This window comes from Montipora capricornis, chromosome 10 (genome assembly GCF_036669925.1).
Source record: "Montipora capricornis isolate CH-2021 chromosome 10, ASM3666992v2, whole genome shotgun sequence".
NCBI classification, from domain to species: domain Eukaryota; kingdom Metazoa; phylum Cnidaria; class Anthozoa; order Scleractinia; family Acroporidae; genus Montipora; species Montipora capricornis.
The window spans coordinates 19,910,570-19,926,488 of record NC_090892.1 but is presented as its reverse complement, the minus strand read 5'-3'; the positions used below and the strand labels follow the sequence as shown (position 1 = coordinate 19,926,488).

Genomic DNA, 15,919 nt, shown 5'->3' with positions numbered 1-15,919 from the left:
GAAGTATTAAACTTTTTCTCTCACATCCATAACTACATAACCTTCTTGTCTAACTATTTTGTGATCATTTTTCTCCAAGACGGTGGTCCAGCGAAAAGAAAGCGGTATAACGCCAGTTGTGTCTTCCACTCAACTTTCGCATGAATTGTTTTAACGACAAACATCTGACTTCATTGTTTCCGAAGTTTCTGGCAATCAGGACATTGATGTCTTCATGCATCAGCCTTTCAAAGGTCCCTTTCTTTTTACTACACTGAACATCACATAACTACTCTTCTATGGCTGACCCGCGAGAGGAAAAACACTTACAGCGTTTGAAAGATTTACATTCTGCCGGAAGATACTCTCCGAATCATCTGGATCAGATGGGCTTGTGTCACATACACCATGCCACGCTTCGTGGATACCTTCAATGTGCAAAGTGGCTTTACAAGCATGGAAGCAGTTTGACCGTCAGGTGAAAGTTTCTTTCTTTGTCGACCGTATTTGAAGCTTTCTTAACAAGTTCACGCCGATCATTGCCGGATTTCAGCATTGATTCATCCAAGCGAGAAAAACTACACCATTTCACTTAGTAGCCTTCCTCCGAATTGAATTCTTGATCGGGCGTTTTGACAGACTTAGTTATTTTAAGGACGTTCGGGCTAATTGTTTGTGCGCAACGTTACTGCGCAGGTAACGCGACTGTAATATGTCACGCATTACTTCGAGCTACGTCTTGCACAGCGTTGGATCAGAGAAGATCGTGATCAGTCAAAATTGATTTAAAATATTTATGAAAGTCAAGTAGACTACTGCAAGACTGATATTCGCGAGGTTTTATCGGTCGTGCACTAGTCTACTTGACTTTCATACAAATTTTTCAAGCATGAGTTAAAATAACATGGCGATAAAAACGCCGAGGAAAAAATTCCAGGCCGGCAAAAGAATGGCACATTTATTTCCGAATCATCATGAAACTTCAAAGAGAAGTGAGCGGGAGGATGGAAAAGCTCTGGAAAAGGTAGCTGATCGAGTAGACTAGTGGCTGAAAGTTTGGAAAACTCGAGGACGAACCGTTGCGTAAATTTAATGGGGCTGTTTCTTTTTAATGTTTTTATTACCCTACGAACTTAAATTCAAAGTGAATGCATGTTTTTAAAGTTCTTTTCCTTTACTTTCGTGAAAATTAATTGAGCAGTATTTTCGTCCTCGTCCGCTTGAATAGTGCGGACCTGCGTGGAAACAATCAGCGATTGAATTTCAGAAAAAAACTCACTCCAGAGGATGAGCATGACGGCAATGGAGAGATATTATACAATACACCAACCAAATGAAGATGACTCCTTCTTAAAACTTCGTTGCTATGCTCGAGAAAGGTTTTTTTTTCGGTAAAAACCTTTCATCTCTTCAACGATCGATCCTCTCTTGGGTTCCAGTTCTTGCCCGACAGGTCACGCAAAAGCGTGACAAACGAACTTTTCCAAGAGCTTTGCAAAATCACATCAATTTTACTCGTTCAGATCATCGGTGATCCCTATTTTTTTAATCATGAATCACTTACTTTACTTACTATCTACAAAATATGATGAAATGAAAACATTCTCACCGTAAGAAGTTATCTTTTTTTAACATTTTCTTTCCTCGTGCCATCGAATACTGCTAGTGGTTGCAACGGATAGAGCTTACGAAAACGCTCGTCGAGGATGAACTCTACTGTTTACCACATCCCTAGCGGCATACAATTATCTAAAAATCTCACTCCTAAAAACCTATGCACGGAAACTTTCACTCCAACAGTTTATTTTTATGATTTTCGATGGATGAGCAGATGAGCCTACATCTCGCTATTATGACCGATTTCTCGAAATTAAGGCATTTTTCCACTGCCATTTTCTCCGAAACAAAGTCGGTGACCCCCATTTTTTTTTAATTTTTGGAGTAAGTACTTTATGACCTAACTCTAGGCGAGAAATGAAGAAAATCTCACCGTAGGAAGATTTTGGCGCAAACGTCCTTAAGAAACTCTGTTCCGTCTGTCCGCCAAGTTCATGCTCCCGGAGCTAATTTATGCGAAATTGTAAATGCGTAATCTACAGCACTGCATGGCTAACCGTAGCCTGCTCACAGGCGGTAGATGTTGTTGTTGCGCGAAACACGTATCAGACGCCTTATTGGAAGAGCGTGGGATAGGTCTGGGCTAGGTGACAAAACTACGGGGTGGGAGGCGAAAAAAAGAGGGCCAGATCTTCCGGCTTCTACCCGTCCAATATGGCAACCGAAATACAAATTACCGCCTGCAAGCAGGCTAGGCTAAACGTAACCAGGGAAACGCAGTTTCCCGGGAAAGTGTCTAAAAATAACTAGGTCTGTCAAAACGCCCGACCCAAAAGGTAAAAGGGGACAGGAAAGCACCTACTGATGGGCTCCTGTTGTTTCAAAAAAACGATTCACTATTCTCCCATGAGCAATACAGAGCCGTTCATGTTCTGATCGGGGTAGAAAATACTGAAAATTAACGGCATGTCATTTTTTCATTTCGTTTTAAAAAAAACTCTCCGAAACAACCAACAAATAACCTCTAGTACTAAAGTAACTCCTGATCCAGAAACATTTGAATTAATAATCACTCGTTAAGTTTTCAAGGTTAAGTTCAGAGAGCTATTAGCAATATTACTTAGAGTATTAGGAATATCTGTAGAGTCCTTGCGATTGTCAAGATCAGATATTGCAAGCTCGACCATGTTCAGAATATATGGAACTTACCGTTTGCCTTCATTTGCAGGTCTGCTGAAGGTTCAGTACCAGCTCACTACGCGGCCAGTGGAGGCCATCTTGAATGTCTCAAGTGGATTCACAGGAAAGCTTCGAAAAGTATCTGCATGACGGTTAGTACTGTTTGGTTCATTAATAACTTACGCCGGAACAGGCTCTCCAAGTTTTTGTCGCCCTTTGAATCAGGCGAAAACCGTAGTCTTATTCCACAGTAGGTGCCGATTCATACAGCAACGAAGTGCAGGAAAGGCAGCGAGAAGCTAATTCGAGGATATAATAGGGGCACGCGTTGACCATTAACTAGTGCGTTTCTACTTTGCCACAGGACTTCAATGGAGCAACGCCACTATATTTTTCAGGTAGGAAAACATACAATAGGCCATATTCGAAATATCAAATATTCAGCTTGATAGTGAGGAAGTGAGGACAAAACAATAGAGACACGTTGGATTGAATGTAAAAAAAATTTACGTATCATCCACTTTCCTTTGTCTTTGCCCTCGCTACCTCACTATCAAGTTGAATTTTAGTATATCGAAAAAGGCATATTTTGCAATATTTCTGGTCGACTAAAATGACAATTTATGAAACGTAATTATCTCAAAATTAATGTTCACCAGAACTCAAGCAAATAAAGGCAACGAGAAATTGAGCGGATGAATATTAAGTGAAAGTTCAAATTTGCGCGCGCAGCACCGTTTCTTCGAATTTTTGAGGAACTGAGCGATTTCCTTGGAACATATCCTCTTTCATCTGATAGATTTGAGGGACGAGGGAATATATCCGATTTGAACTGGAGAACAGTGAAACACGGTCAAAATATCTTTGAAAACAAGAAAACCCAATTTCAGTTATGTGGATTAACTTCGCCTTTAATTAAGGGACTTGCTGTTCCGTTGACCAAAGACACCAATTATGGAGGAATAAATTCCAATTCGCACAAAATTGTAAAGTAAAAGGTCTGTTCAGTAATGCTTGGTCTTGCAAATATCGAAAATGAATAGAAAGATTACAAGAAACGACAGTAAAACTGACTACACACCGTGACTTCTATGATGAGTGCCTCCGTAATAGGCAAACAGTTCACTTCCGGTTCTGGTACGCGCGCAATACTTGTTATCTGAAATAGTGTGGGCGTGCAATTTTGTCGTAGATAATTCAAACTGACAGTTCGGCAAAACAGGAGGATTTTCACAAAATTCTCTTTAACCACACTGTAACATCAATACCATTTTCGAAGACTACCAGGGTTCTTCAAAGTCTCTCTGGGTTTTTCAATACGAACACTTTCGCATCAGTTGATCTTAGGAACTCGAATATTGTGTCAGTCAGTGGTTGAACCCCTGCCTCAACATCCCATAATAGGCAAGAGAAGTTGGCGTACATCTTCGGCGGCTGGAAAGGCCGTGGTTTACGTGTTTCCAGGGAGGCCTCAATACGGAACGTTAACAGCCTGGCTAAAAAACAGACCATGTCTTGTCCTGAAACAGCTGAATAAAATTTATTTTAATGGCAAGTTTTCCACTGAAATTAGATTCCAAAGCTCAGATACAACCGAGGCAACACAGTCCCCTCAGAAAATCGCCCCTTAATTTATTTACTCTTTAAATGTGAGCGAATGTGAGAGAATGTTTTAACACATATTAATTAAATGAAAGGTGTTGCAATTGAACCCACTGGGAACTCTGAAAAATCCAAGCCCCAGATGGGATTCGAACCCACGACCCTCCGTGATCTAGTACGGATGCTCTAGCCACTGAGCTACTGGAGACTCTATGGTGAGCAAGGGTGAAATGTGAGTATTTGACTCGAGCTGCATCACGCAGCCACAGAGTCAAATATCGACTGACAGTTCGAATCCCATCTGGGGCTCGGATTTTTCCGAATTCCCAGTGGGTTCAATTGTAACACCTTTCATTTAATATGTGTCTTCAAATGTGGTAAATAATAATAATAATAATAATAATAATAAGGCTGGTGATGATGATGAGGATGATGATAATAATAATAATTATAACCGTGAATAATAATAATAAACAGATATTCCGATTGCTTACTTTTGGCAGCCAAGAAGGTCACTTGAACTGCTTAGAGTGGCTAGCTAAACATTCTGGTACAGTTCATTGGGAGACCTCACGTGATGGCACGACCGCTGTTCATGTAGCTGCAGTGGAAGGTCATTTGGAGTGCCTGGCATTTCTCCTGGGATCAGCTGGCTGTAGAGCGCTGGCTCGGGACAGAGCGGCAAACACGCTCTTGCATTACGGTATGATACCTTAAATGAAAATGATCCCGGCTTCCATGAAAACATGACGACTGACCAACCGACCGGCTTGTTAACTTGATCATCAACTGGCGATCGAATGTTTGTCTGTCAGTCCATTGATTTGTCATTTGTCCCTGTTTATTGCCTAACATTGTCTCATTCATTATTAAGTAATTAACAATAATATTTAGCGGCAGCTTGTGGTCGCCGGCATTGTGTCGATTGGCTTCTGAGTAACACCAATAGTCTGGGAAACGAAAGGAATAAGAATGGTTCAAGCCCACTGCACTTGGCTGCTCAGAACGGTCACTTGGAAGTGGTTAAGTTAATGGTTAAAAGGTAAGAAAAATATCTGTATTTCTTCCAACTTTGCCTTTTCTTTGGAAAGGTGTATTATAACGAAACTTTCATGAAAAAGATACCCCCTTCTGTAAGATTTCATGGATCGATTTCTAAAGGTATCTCCCTTGGTTGATGCGGTTTTCAATCGTGTTAAGATTCCATCACTGCTTTGATTGTGCATTGCAATGCTCGTTGATTGGCCAAAAATATCGCGCCACATTTTCAATCAAACAAAGTCAAAGATGAAACCGATTTTGACTCGCACCCAAGAAAGTTCCCGCGCTTTTCGCTGGTTGTATCTATCAGCTTTGCGGTGTTATTGGTCCTTTGATTGTCTACTACCATTGTGATTGGCCCAAGAATTCGCTTCAGTTCAAGTGTTGCGGCATTTCGTTAAAACCTGATGGTATTAGACTTGATTCCATTTTATTTCCTGATACAAATAAACATAAAGCGGACTGGGAAAAGCAAATGCTTCTTACGTTTCGCCAATCATGCTGAATATCCACTTTCTTGGACGAAAACTCTCTTCTTTGCAATGATGTAGTTCTGTCCTTGGCTCTTTTTTAGAGGCGTGGCCATCAAGCTTCGTGACAGACTGGGTAGAACTCCGTTTAATGTGGCAGTGAGCAGTGGTAACGAGGCATGTGCACAGTTTTTACGACAGGTTTGTGAGAAGGCAGATCGCAGAGCCAGTCAACAGTAACCACTTAATGACTGGTTCCTAGGGAAACAGTTAATTTTGTTTCCCGAGAATCTCAATGTTTTCCCCGAAGCGCGGCTGAGGGAAAAATTGAAGTTCGAGGGAAACATAATGAACTGTTTCCCGAGGAACCAGTCATCAAGTGATTTGTTATATAACACAAAAAGAAAAACGTGCAACGGCAACAGCAACGGCTGTCGCCGGTCAACATTCGCGGGTAAAAGTGCACTCTTACCTTCTGACGTCATAGATTTTACACTGTTGCCCGCTCAGAGACTTTTGGCGGGGAACAGTTTTATTGTTAGATGTCATATGACCTCAAAGTAACCAATGAGAGCGCGAGCTGTTGGGGGAAAATTTTCAGCTATATAACAGTTATTTTTGACGCCGGAGCATTTTGACTGAACTTTTCAAGTCTGTGGAGATTGGAAAGAACTTGATCATTCCTTACCACAAGCGAAGTTGCGAGGTAGAGACATCTGCTAATTTGCATAACAGGAGTGCCTACAGGAGGCCGAAATCTGAAAAAAAATAGGATATGTACACCTTATACTTAACAAATATTCTTTGAAATCGAGGTGAATAGCGGCAGAATATTTCCCGAGCCCCGAAGAGGCGAGGTAAATTTTCTGCTAGGTATTCACCTCGATTTCAAAAAATAAGTGTTTTAGTATATATGTTGTGGGTCAATTCCGCTTCAAGGTTAAGTCCGTTTTTACCTAGCTAGGTTAAATTTGTGATCTTCATTTTACCTACAATCGGTGACAAAATTAGTTGAGAGAGTCTGCCATCAGAGGGCACTGGTAACGACGCTTTTAGTGTTTTCAAAGATAAATAGTCCAAAAAGTACTTTTGCGGGAGCCCCTTCCCTCTCCTCCCCCCCCCCCCCCCCAATCAATGTTGTGCGCTGTTGTGAAGGGTCGTAAGCAACAGAAAGTAACACAACATTGTCCCGGGGCTGAGGGGGAGGGGGATGTTCGCGTCGAGCTGGAAATGGACCCAAAGGGGTAAGAGTGTCTCAACAATTTTGACGCCGATTGTAGGTTAAATACGCACTCTACCTAGTTTAAAGCAGCTATCAAGCCCCCACGCCCCCTCCCCCCGAAAAAAAAGGATTGAAAACACCTATACCTTCCATCGTGCTCTGCCTTACGCATCTGAACATATCTTCTTAATGTTTCATATCATCATATTGGTTTCTGTATTCATACACTTATCCATTCAGTCTCAACATTACAACAGAGTCAGGGAACAAAGAACTGTACTGTGCATTTCCCTTTCTCGAACTCGGGCCTTCCACATCATTAGTTTTGTGTCTTAACAACTACACTACAACGACGAACATGTTCAACCCAACACGGTTCTTTTCATTATTTCGTTTTTTTTTTTTTTTATAATACGTCAATTGATATCTACTTATAATAACCCAAACTAATCCTTTTGTTTTAGTATGACCGGTCTTCTTTTCTTGCAGCCATGTAGAACTTTCTTGAACCTTATTTTCTATTTACTCGATTTCAGTAACAAATTCGTTTGGCTGGGAAAACCAGTGTACAAAATATAATTACTCCGAGTGAAAGAAGTTGTTGGCGTGTAGATTGATTAATAGAAGAGTTCACTCTCTTGGTTGCATCATGGGTAATCAGGGCAACATGTACATGGCGGGAAATTCAAAGGTTTGTATGGAAATTCAACGCAAAATATATTGTACGTGACTCTACTTTCTAGACTTTCGCCTTCATAAACCAAACAAATAAGTTTATGTTCACAACTGAGATGAACTGGCCTTGGTATCCGTTCTTTGGAATTCCTAAATATTGCTGCTGTTTTTGTCTCCATACATTCTCTATAATTTTGTGCTTTCGGAATTACAGGAAATATATGGCAGAAACTCTTCTTAAGAAAATAATTTCCACAATAGCCACTCTCTCCAAATTAATCTGGCGCACCATTGAGCGCATATCTTCTGTTTTGGAAAATAAAAAACCCGGAATTGCATATCATAAATACTTTTCATCGTTTTAAACTTCCTTACAAACCTTTGAATTTCTCTCCATCTTGCCCTGATTACCCATGATGCACTCAAGAGTGTGAACTCGTCTATTCTTACCAGTAATTATCTGGAAAAACGAAGTCAAACACTAGTTGACGAAAATATATATGAAGTCCCCTCTTACCTTTGAAAAACTTTAAGAGGAAATTTGTGGCCCTCTTTGTATTCTCTGGTACAGTATCATCTTGTATTCTCAATATTTCCGATTCAGAAGTCACTGTGCTGACGAAACGCGAGTTTAGGCCGGCCATTTTCTTTTGTGTGGATCACGCATTAATGACTCCTTGGAATTGGGGAGTCAATAATTAACAGTACGAAATACGACCGAAAAAAGTGAGCAAATCCGAGCGAAAGCGAAAAAACTTGGTGAGAACTGATGCGATGTTGTGTAAGACCTTGTGGTCAGACAGACTCAGGCTCATCACAGAAACATTTCTTATTATATACTGAAGACCAATGAAATACGAAGTGAGCTTTCGCGCGAAAGCATTATCATTATCTTCACACGTGAAGATAACATGTTATTTTCACAAGTGAGAAGGCCACTGCTTGCTTGGTTACATATGAAAATCATTGCATATAAATAGAAAAAATATATATTTTGCAACACTCGAAGAGAAATTTCTTTTCTCCGCGCGGCCATGTAATATCCTCTATTTACCTTTTCGGGTACTTCTAAATGTCGGAATTGATTCAAACTTTCTACAAAACGGTTAATTAATTAATTTATTTTTTATTTTTTGCTTTATTCAGGGAGAAATTTCACTTTCCGGCGAAAAAAACTTTTAGCTTAGCAACGTTTAGCGCTATCATTTACCATACAAGGTCAAGCTAAGGTTTATGAGCTGATAACCGAGATTGAGTGAACCAATCAGAGCACGAGAAATGCACTAACCGAGGTTGAAAATTTAATAACAAAGGATATCCAGAGTTTGAGTAGCCAATCAGCTAGCGCTTTTAACGCTATCCACTCTTTTAGTATATGCTAATGCTCAATTACTCCGAGATAGCGAACCAATCAGATTGCTTGAAACACCAAGATCACTAAGTGAGTATATACTAATAAACGATAGCACATGCTTTTTATCAAAATCAGTTTGGCCGTATTGTAATCCGGGCCGGCTAAACTGGGCAATCATTGAGCGCATGTAGAGGGAAAATCAGGTTTTGAGGGCGTGTACGTTTAGCAGCGTCTAAACATTATAATTTTTTAATTTGATTTTTTGTTACATTTAGGCAGAAGCTAACAACGAGGAAGCTCCCTATCTCAAACGAGTGCGATTTGAAGCAAAGGCGATCGAAAGAGACTTCGATTCGGAAGAGGGCCATCAACATGGGCAATTTGCACCAGTTAGGACATCAAGAGATAGAGGACGCTTCCCGCAAAAATCTTATTCATTATACAGAAATCAGGCAGATGTTACAGTGGAAGGCGCTATGGACAGATTTGCCCATGCGGGAAGTACACAGTTGGACAACAGACACATGACTAGAGTACCCCAGAGGCACCTTAAAAGTCACGTGACTACTACAAGCTTTCTACCCTGGTCTCGTGTTTATAAAATGACACAGTCCACAGACGCCATTCGGAGCCATCAATCAGTAGTCTATGCCCCCTCGGACAACGATGATCATCAAAAGGTATTTTCTGTAAATGATTCGGTAGAGAAGGTCATCTTTTCAACCTGTCCGTGTCGGGTATACCACAACGTTTGATATAAATTTCTGTTTCAAAACTGTGATTGCGAAAGCTACAATTAAGGTCAATTGGATCATGAAGGTTGGTGGAAAAGACTAACAAGGTGTATTCTAAATCAACTGTAGTTGTAATTGACGACGAGGTTTGGACATCATGCTGCGTCGTCATGACCGGTATCGCGATTAGCCGATAAAAACGTTCGGGATTTCGGGACGAACGGAAAATTTTCGTCGGGATGGCGGGATTGAAGAACCCTATTGGGGACCCTCGTAGTTCCCGGTGTTGTGGTCTGTCTTCTGTTGTGTATCATGGTTGCGAGGGTAAAAATGGGGCCACAGTGGCGCTCTGCCAGCTTGACTGGCAAAGTTAGTAAATAAATAAATAGATACATGGGCATGTCAGGAGCTCATCAAGAGGAACCTCTATCTCCTCTAATTCCTTGAGTCAACCCTTTCCCGAGTAAATTTATTTTTAGGAACAGGTTTTTCCCGCGAAAAGTATCATAATTCCCTTGACGCTGAGATAGCTCTGTTTTGATTGGCTTTTACAACAGTGGGCGTGCTGAATGTCCCAAGGGAGATTGGCTTTTACAACAGTGAGCGTGCTGAATCTCCCAAGGAAGGTGTTCTATAAATAAATCTACTCGGGAAAGGGTTGACTCCGAGGCCAAGTATGGGAGATAGAGGCTCCTCTTAATGAGCTCCTGGGCATGTAGGACAGCAAGCGCCACAAGCCGGTTAATTTTGCTTTCCATATGCATACAAACTCCGCTACCGCATAACAATACGTTAGCATACTTGATAGTACTGACCTACTAAAAACTTGTGACAGGAAAAGTACCCTGGGTATCTGCCGGATACGAAAACCCAAACCCTTCGGGAATGAGGGAACGTATTCTCCAAACCCTATAAGCAAGTACCACTACCCTATAGAGGCGAAGGGGAAAAGTTAACAAAAAAGTAGGCGAAGAAAGCTGAACCTAGACTGATTCAAATCCTCAACGGTTCGCTACTCGTAAGACAAATTACCCATAATCCTCACCAGACAACCGGACCCAGTCCTCTGGTTCGTGCCGGCAAAAATATCTATTTCTGCCAATTCCGCAGGCTACAACTGTCAGAAATATCATATTCCATCCATTTTTGTTAAGGACTTAATTAAAGCCATTTATTTTCCCAATCATTTTCTACAAACAATCTATTTTTCCTGCATCTTGCCCTTGTCCACAACCACTTGGGAAAGTATTTTTCTACATCTGACAGTCACTTATAAAAAAAAAAAAAACAGAGAAAAAGTTTCCAATGATGATGTCATCTGCGCGTCTGTCCTCCGTAAGCCACTTTGGAAAATACCAGAATACTCTTTGTTCGTCCCCCCAAATTTTGCATAAGCGTTGTTTTTGTTTTCACTTGGGACCATTGTAAGTCCCATGGAAAACTGGAAACAATGCTTATGCAAAATTTGGGGAGACAAACAATGGTATTTTCCGAAGTGGCCTATAAAGAACATAAGTAAGAACCAATCAAAGTCTCCGAAATGAATGAATTGGTTTTCACTCACGTAATCAATATCCATGCTTTTTCAACGAAAACAAAAGAAATTGTTATACCTCCCAACTCAAATACGTTTTCTGATTGGAGGAGAACGTGTCACGTGTCATTGGTCAAACGTTCACGACGCCCTAGTGCGAACAAAACTTCATGACGCCCTAGGGCAACAACAACTTGAACTTTCGACTCACACGTGAAAAGGTCGTGCACCTTTGAAACGGCGGCAAATCTGTACGCCAGCCGACGTCAAGCAAATAATTTTTATCTGTGTATTGTTCTATTTTGAGTTGGGAGGTATAACAAAACACTTAATGACTGGCCCCTCGGGAAACAGTGAGTTTTGTTTCCCCTCGACCTCAATGTTTCCCTCGGCTTCGCCTCGGGGAACATTGAGGGTCTCGGGGAAACAAAACTCACTTTTTTCCTTGGGGCCAGTCATTAAGTACTTAATGTTTGCATAATAATAGAGTTGGAGGATTGGGTCTGGACGCCAACATGGCCGCCGTTCCTTTGTTTGGGGACACCAACATGGCGACCATGAAGTCATGAGAATAGTTCGGCTTATTATTTGTAACATAAAATATATATAAATGAAATTAATTGATGACCCCTCTGTTGACAGTCATCAGGTTTGGAAAGTACGTCATCGCAAAGGCGAAGTTCGTCATTCCTATCAAAAATTGTCTCCAGAAAGAAGAGCAAGGTAATTGAGCGCTCCTTTTTCCTCCCACAGCCTACCCAACCCCTTGTGGCCTTTAATATACGGACAATTCCACGTCGTTTACAAGTTCAAGTTTACTTCTATTTGCCTAACTGAGTTAGGCAAATAGAGTGAAATTACAGGAAATATATAATGGCGAAAAGACATAAAGGGGCAAGAAATCCCAGAAAAAAAAACACACGTAAAGCATACTAACAAGGCACAGCTTGCTAATATTCTCCTCTCACAATTTGAACCCTTGTTCGGACTCCAGAGGGACACGCTTTTTGTGGAATGTTTGTGAGGCCGTTGAATAAACTCGCAGTTCGTGTTTTATCGGGTGTAAAACAACTCGACTTCCCCCAGATAAAACACTCCCGCTCGTTCATTAACATTACATAATGTCAAAATCACTTTAAGAGTAGGAATACATCAAAGTTAGGAGATTATTTTATATGATTTATATGGGATAATAGGTGTGCTTTCAGTTCGGCGTGAAAGAGACAATGCTTTTTGGGTTTTGAATATTATAGCCAAGAGAATAAAATAATTTCAGGTTCTTATAAACAGGTAAAATAGACCTATACAATGCTGTACATGTTGGATAAACATGGTAAATAAAAGATCCCCTGACTTCTCCCGGTCGTGTCATAAGAATACTCCTGATTTGTCTGTGAAAACATGTTATTGCAAATGTCAGAGAATAAAAGGACTTTGTGTAAGACATTTAACATTTAAAATGGTTATTTTAAAAATGGCTTTATGTGAGCGTCGATATTTATCTAATACCTCCTTTTAGGTTTGAATAGCGGGGTATGTTGTGTATAATTCATGAATTAATTGTGCACTTACATCCGGCTATTAAGGTAATTCCCTTAATTGTTCTAGTGTCAAACTTTTTTGGAAACTTGGCATAACTAACATTCATGATATGAACATTAGAAAAATGCAATAAAAAAATGGGGTCACCGTGCTTGTTTACGCGTCAGCAGGCTGTTAAAATGGGGTATTTTTACTGTTTGCGCGTTAAAAATTTCGAATCGCCTTCACACAGAATTAAGTCTTAGTTTCTTCAAAGACAAAATTATATTTTGAAAATAAAGCTTCTTTTATTCACATAAGCAGTATTGCTTCATTTACGCCGTTCTTGATTGCCTGATTGTGGGAATAGTGCACTTTTTGGGACAGTTTCGTGGTTAGCTTGAAGTCCTCGCCTTGGGTAAAATACACCAAGTACGGAACTGTTTTCCGAAAAAAATTATTGTTCTACTATCAAACTTTTTTTCCTCTTCAAATATGTTCTTTATTAGACTGTTCTTAGCAAATACCTGAAAAAAAAATCGGGGGTCACCGTGCTCGTTATAGAGAAAAGGAGCAGTTCTTTCGCCATCAGGCTTAGTTTGAGGGAAATCTCTTACGTTTTGTACGCGCACGTGCTCATGTGCGCGCGCTAATGAGGCGAAAATCGTGCGTAGTAGGGATGCGCAATGCAATACTAAGGAATTACCTTAAGCTTGATAATTCACTCAAATGATCGTGATTTCCTTCTCCTAATAGAAAACTTAGACTCTCAGTTCAAGCTGACCACTAGTACTTCCAGTACATATTTTCCAGTAGTGCACGTTAGAATGCCGCTATGAATTGCACATTTTTTTTCAGATACGAACGCACATTCAGAAACAAGCAGTCGTACGTGGCTGTACACCGATCCAGGCGTCTTTATTAATCCCAGTTGAGAAATCTGAGATTTTGAAGACAAACATCACTTCTCTCTCCGTACCATGGTTCAACAGTACTAGCCAGTCAAATACATGAAAATGATGGAAAGGTGTAATAAGCCGGGGGAAGTATAGAATACAAGTTTCTTCGGCAACGGGCGAAAGGGCGACGGAAAATTCGGAGTCCTATACAGGATTCGAACATACGACCTCCGTAACACCAGTCATCAGCGGTCGGATGCTCTACTCATTGAGCTACTAGAACTCACTGTCAAACTCTCTGGAGAGCTAGGTCGTCTGTCTAGGTTCTGAATGGACAATGTGTCCCACTGGTCTGCGGGCTCTACAAAGTAGTGCGCCTTAGTTTATACAAATTCATCATGTTTGCGGCTTTCATGAAGACTTGAAAAAGGTGCTGAGGTATATTTGCACTGAGAATATAGCGATCTTACTAAAAAGAAAACAATGTTAACTGCTGTGGCAAATTTACAATGTTCTAAGCCCCGTATACCCCAAGAAACAATATTCTTTCAACAACGTTCAGTTCAACAATATATCGGTCAAATTTTCTGGCCGGCCATACTGTGTCCACTCAGACGTTCAAACTCTTTATTCATGTTCTTCTCTCCAGGAACTTTTTCCGGCAGATGTAAACCACTTTGATGACATGATAAGCAGTAACTCAAAAGAAAGCAACGTTTTAAAGAGACTCTACAGGCTTTCCAAAGAAAAGTTGACCAAATCGTATAGCTTTGCCGTCGAGAATATGGCGGAGGGTTCTTCACAAATCAAAAAGAGCATTGTGGTGTCAGGAAATGATGATTTCATCGCTCGCTCAACAACTATACCCAGCCAAGACTATGAACAAGGAGAACAAATCAACCGACAAAGAGAGCATTTGGACGTCACATCCCCTGGTAGTAATACTGTGGAAGAAACATCAGTGGCTGGAGTAAATAAATCCCGAAATATTCCAACAAAGTGCAGCGATGGAAAAAAGACTCGAAAACGAATTTCAGTAAAGGAAATTCAAGAAATAGCCACCCCGCGCGATAATTCAATGATTTGGTGACGACTGCATTTTCTCCATTGACACAGAGACTGTTTTAGTATTGTAGCAGATAACCAATTTCTGTAGTCCCTTTTACCTAAAAAAGAAATGCATACTGCTCGTAATATTGCTTAGAGTGGCTTACTCTGTGCTCATTTTCATTTGAGTCCGCTTGCTTACAATCTGGCCCGGGTTGCTGGAAGCATGGTTGGCGTTAACCAGCGTTAAATACCATGGAAACCTATAGATTTTTATACCTCTTTGGAGCCGACCATTTAACTCTTGAGGGGGAAAGGGGGTGGGTAATTTGGAAAAAAAATTTGTTGCAAGCGCTTGTTAGAAGAAAAAAATTGCATGCAGCGCAAATGAAATAGAAAAAAAATTCTTGCACTGCTTCAAGCAAAAAAAAAAAATTTGCAAAGCTATTTCATCATTCCTGGGGGGTTTTACAAAATCCCAGCAAAACTGCAACCATTCCGGATAATCTGCAAGACAGCGAGTCACTCTGGTTAGCCTATTAAAATAACCCCTTTGATTGGCCTAGGTAACACTCTGGTTAGCCTAAACGTCACATCGGTTGGCCTACAGTTAGCTTAGGCATCTTGCGTTTTGCCCTTATAATGGGATAAAGGATTTCTTGCTTGCTTGGTTCACATGGCTCCAAGTCATAGGAGTCACGCAAGCTATTACGGTTAGCCTAAATTACACATTGGCTACCCTAGTTAGTACTGCAGTTAGCCTACAGTTCCTTAGGTAGCTTGCGGTTATTGGGATCAGGGATTTCTGGCTTGCTGGCTCCCACTGTATCCAAACTCGTTAGCTTATCACAAGCAGTGATGGAGGTAAATTTTTCTATTTGAAGAATCAAGTTTTATTAGACAAAGAAAAATAAATTGTTCATTTTTAATTTTTTCAACTAAAGCATTTTCATGTAATTACTTACTATTGAAATATAAGGTTTTTGCAATGTCTTATATAATGTAAGACAACACATAACAAATTAGACCATGATCAACTAACTTTAATTCTGCTTTCACATTTGTTTTGGAGATTTCAGTCCACTTTTAAACTAATGATTCTAGT

At 40.4% G+C, this 15,919-nt stretch overlaps 1 protein-coding gene across 1 annotated transcript; it reads left to right on the top strand.

Moving 5' to 3' along the window:
• Positions 1–269: 269 nt before the first annotated feature.
• Positions 270–15,022, top strand: LOC138020396 (uncharacterized). The gene is made up of 9 exons (XM_068867391.1): positions 270–457; positions 2,765–2,867; positions 3,080–3,113; positions 4,826–5,020; positions 5,212–5,359; positions 5,933–6,029; positions 9,355–9,759; positions 11,990–12,070; positions 14,417–15,022. Exons 1-9 carry the CDS (start codon positions 279–281, stop codon positions 14,855–14,857), a joined length of 1,683 nt encoding a protein of 560 aa, XP_068723492.1. The 5' UTR covers positions 270–278; the 3' UTR covers positions 14,858–15,022.
• The last annotated feature ends 897 nt before the right edge of the window (positions 15,023–15,919 follow it).

Coding starts and splice junctions, on each gene's coding strand:
- LOC138020396 (XM_068867391.1), top strand. CDS start 279: ATGGCTGACCCGCGAGAGGAAAAACACTTACAGCGTTTGAAAGATTTA. Junction 3,114..4,825: donor AACGCCACTATATTTTTCAG/GTAGGAAAACAT, acceptor TTGGCAGCCAAG/AAGGTCACTTGAACTGCTTA. Junction 9,760..11,989: donor ACAACGATGATCATCAAAAG/GTATTTTCTGTA, acceptor CTCTGTTGACAG/TCATCAGGTTTGGAAAGTAC.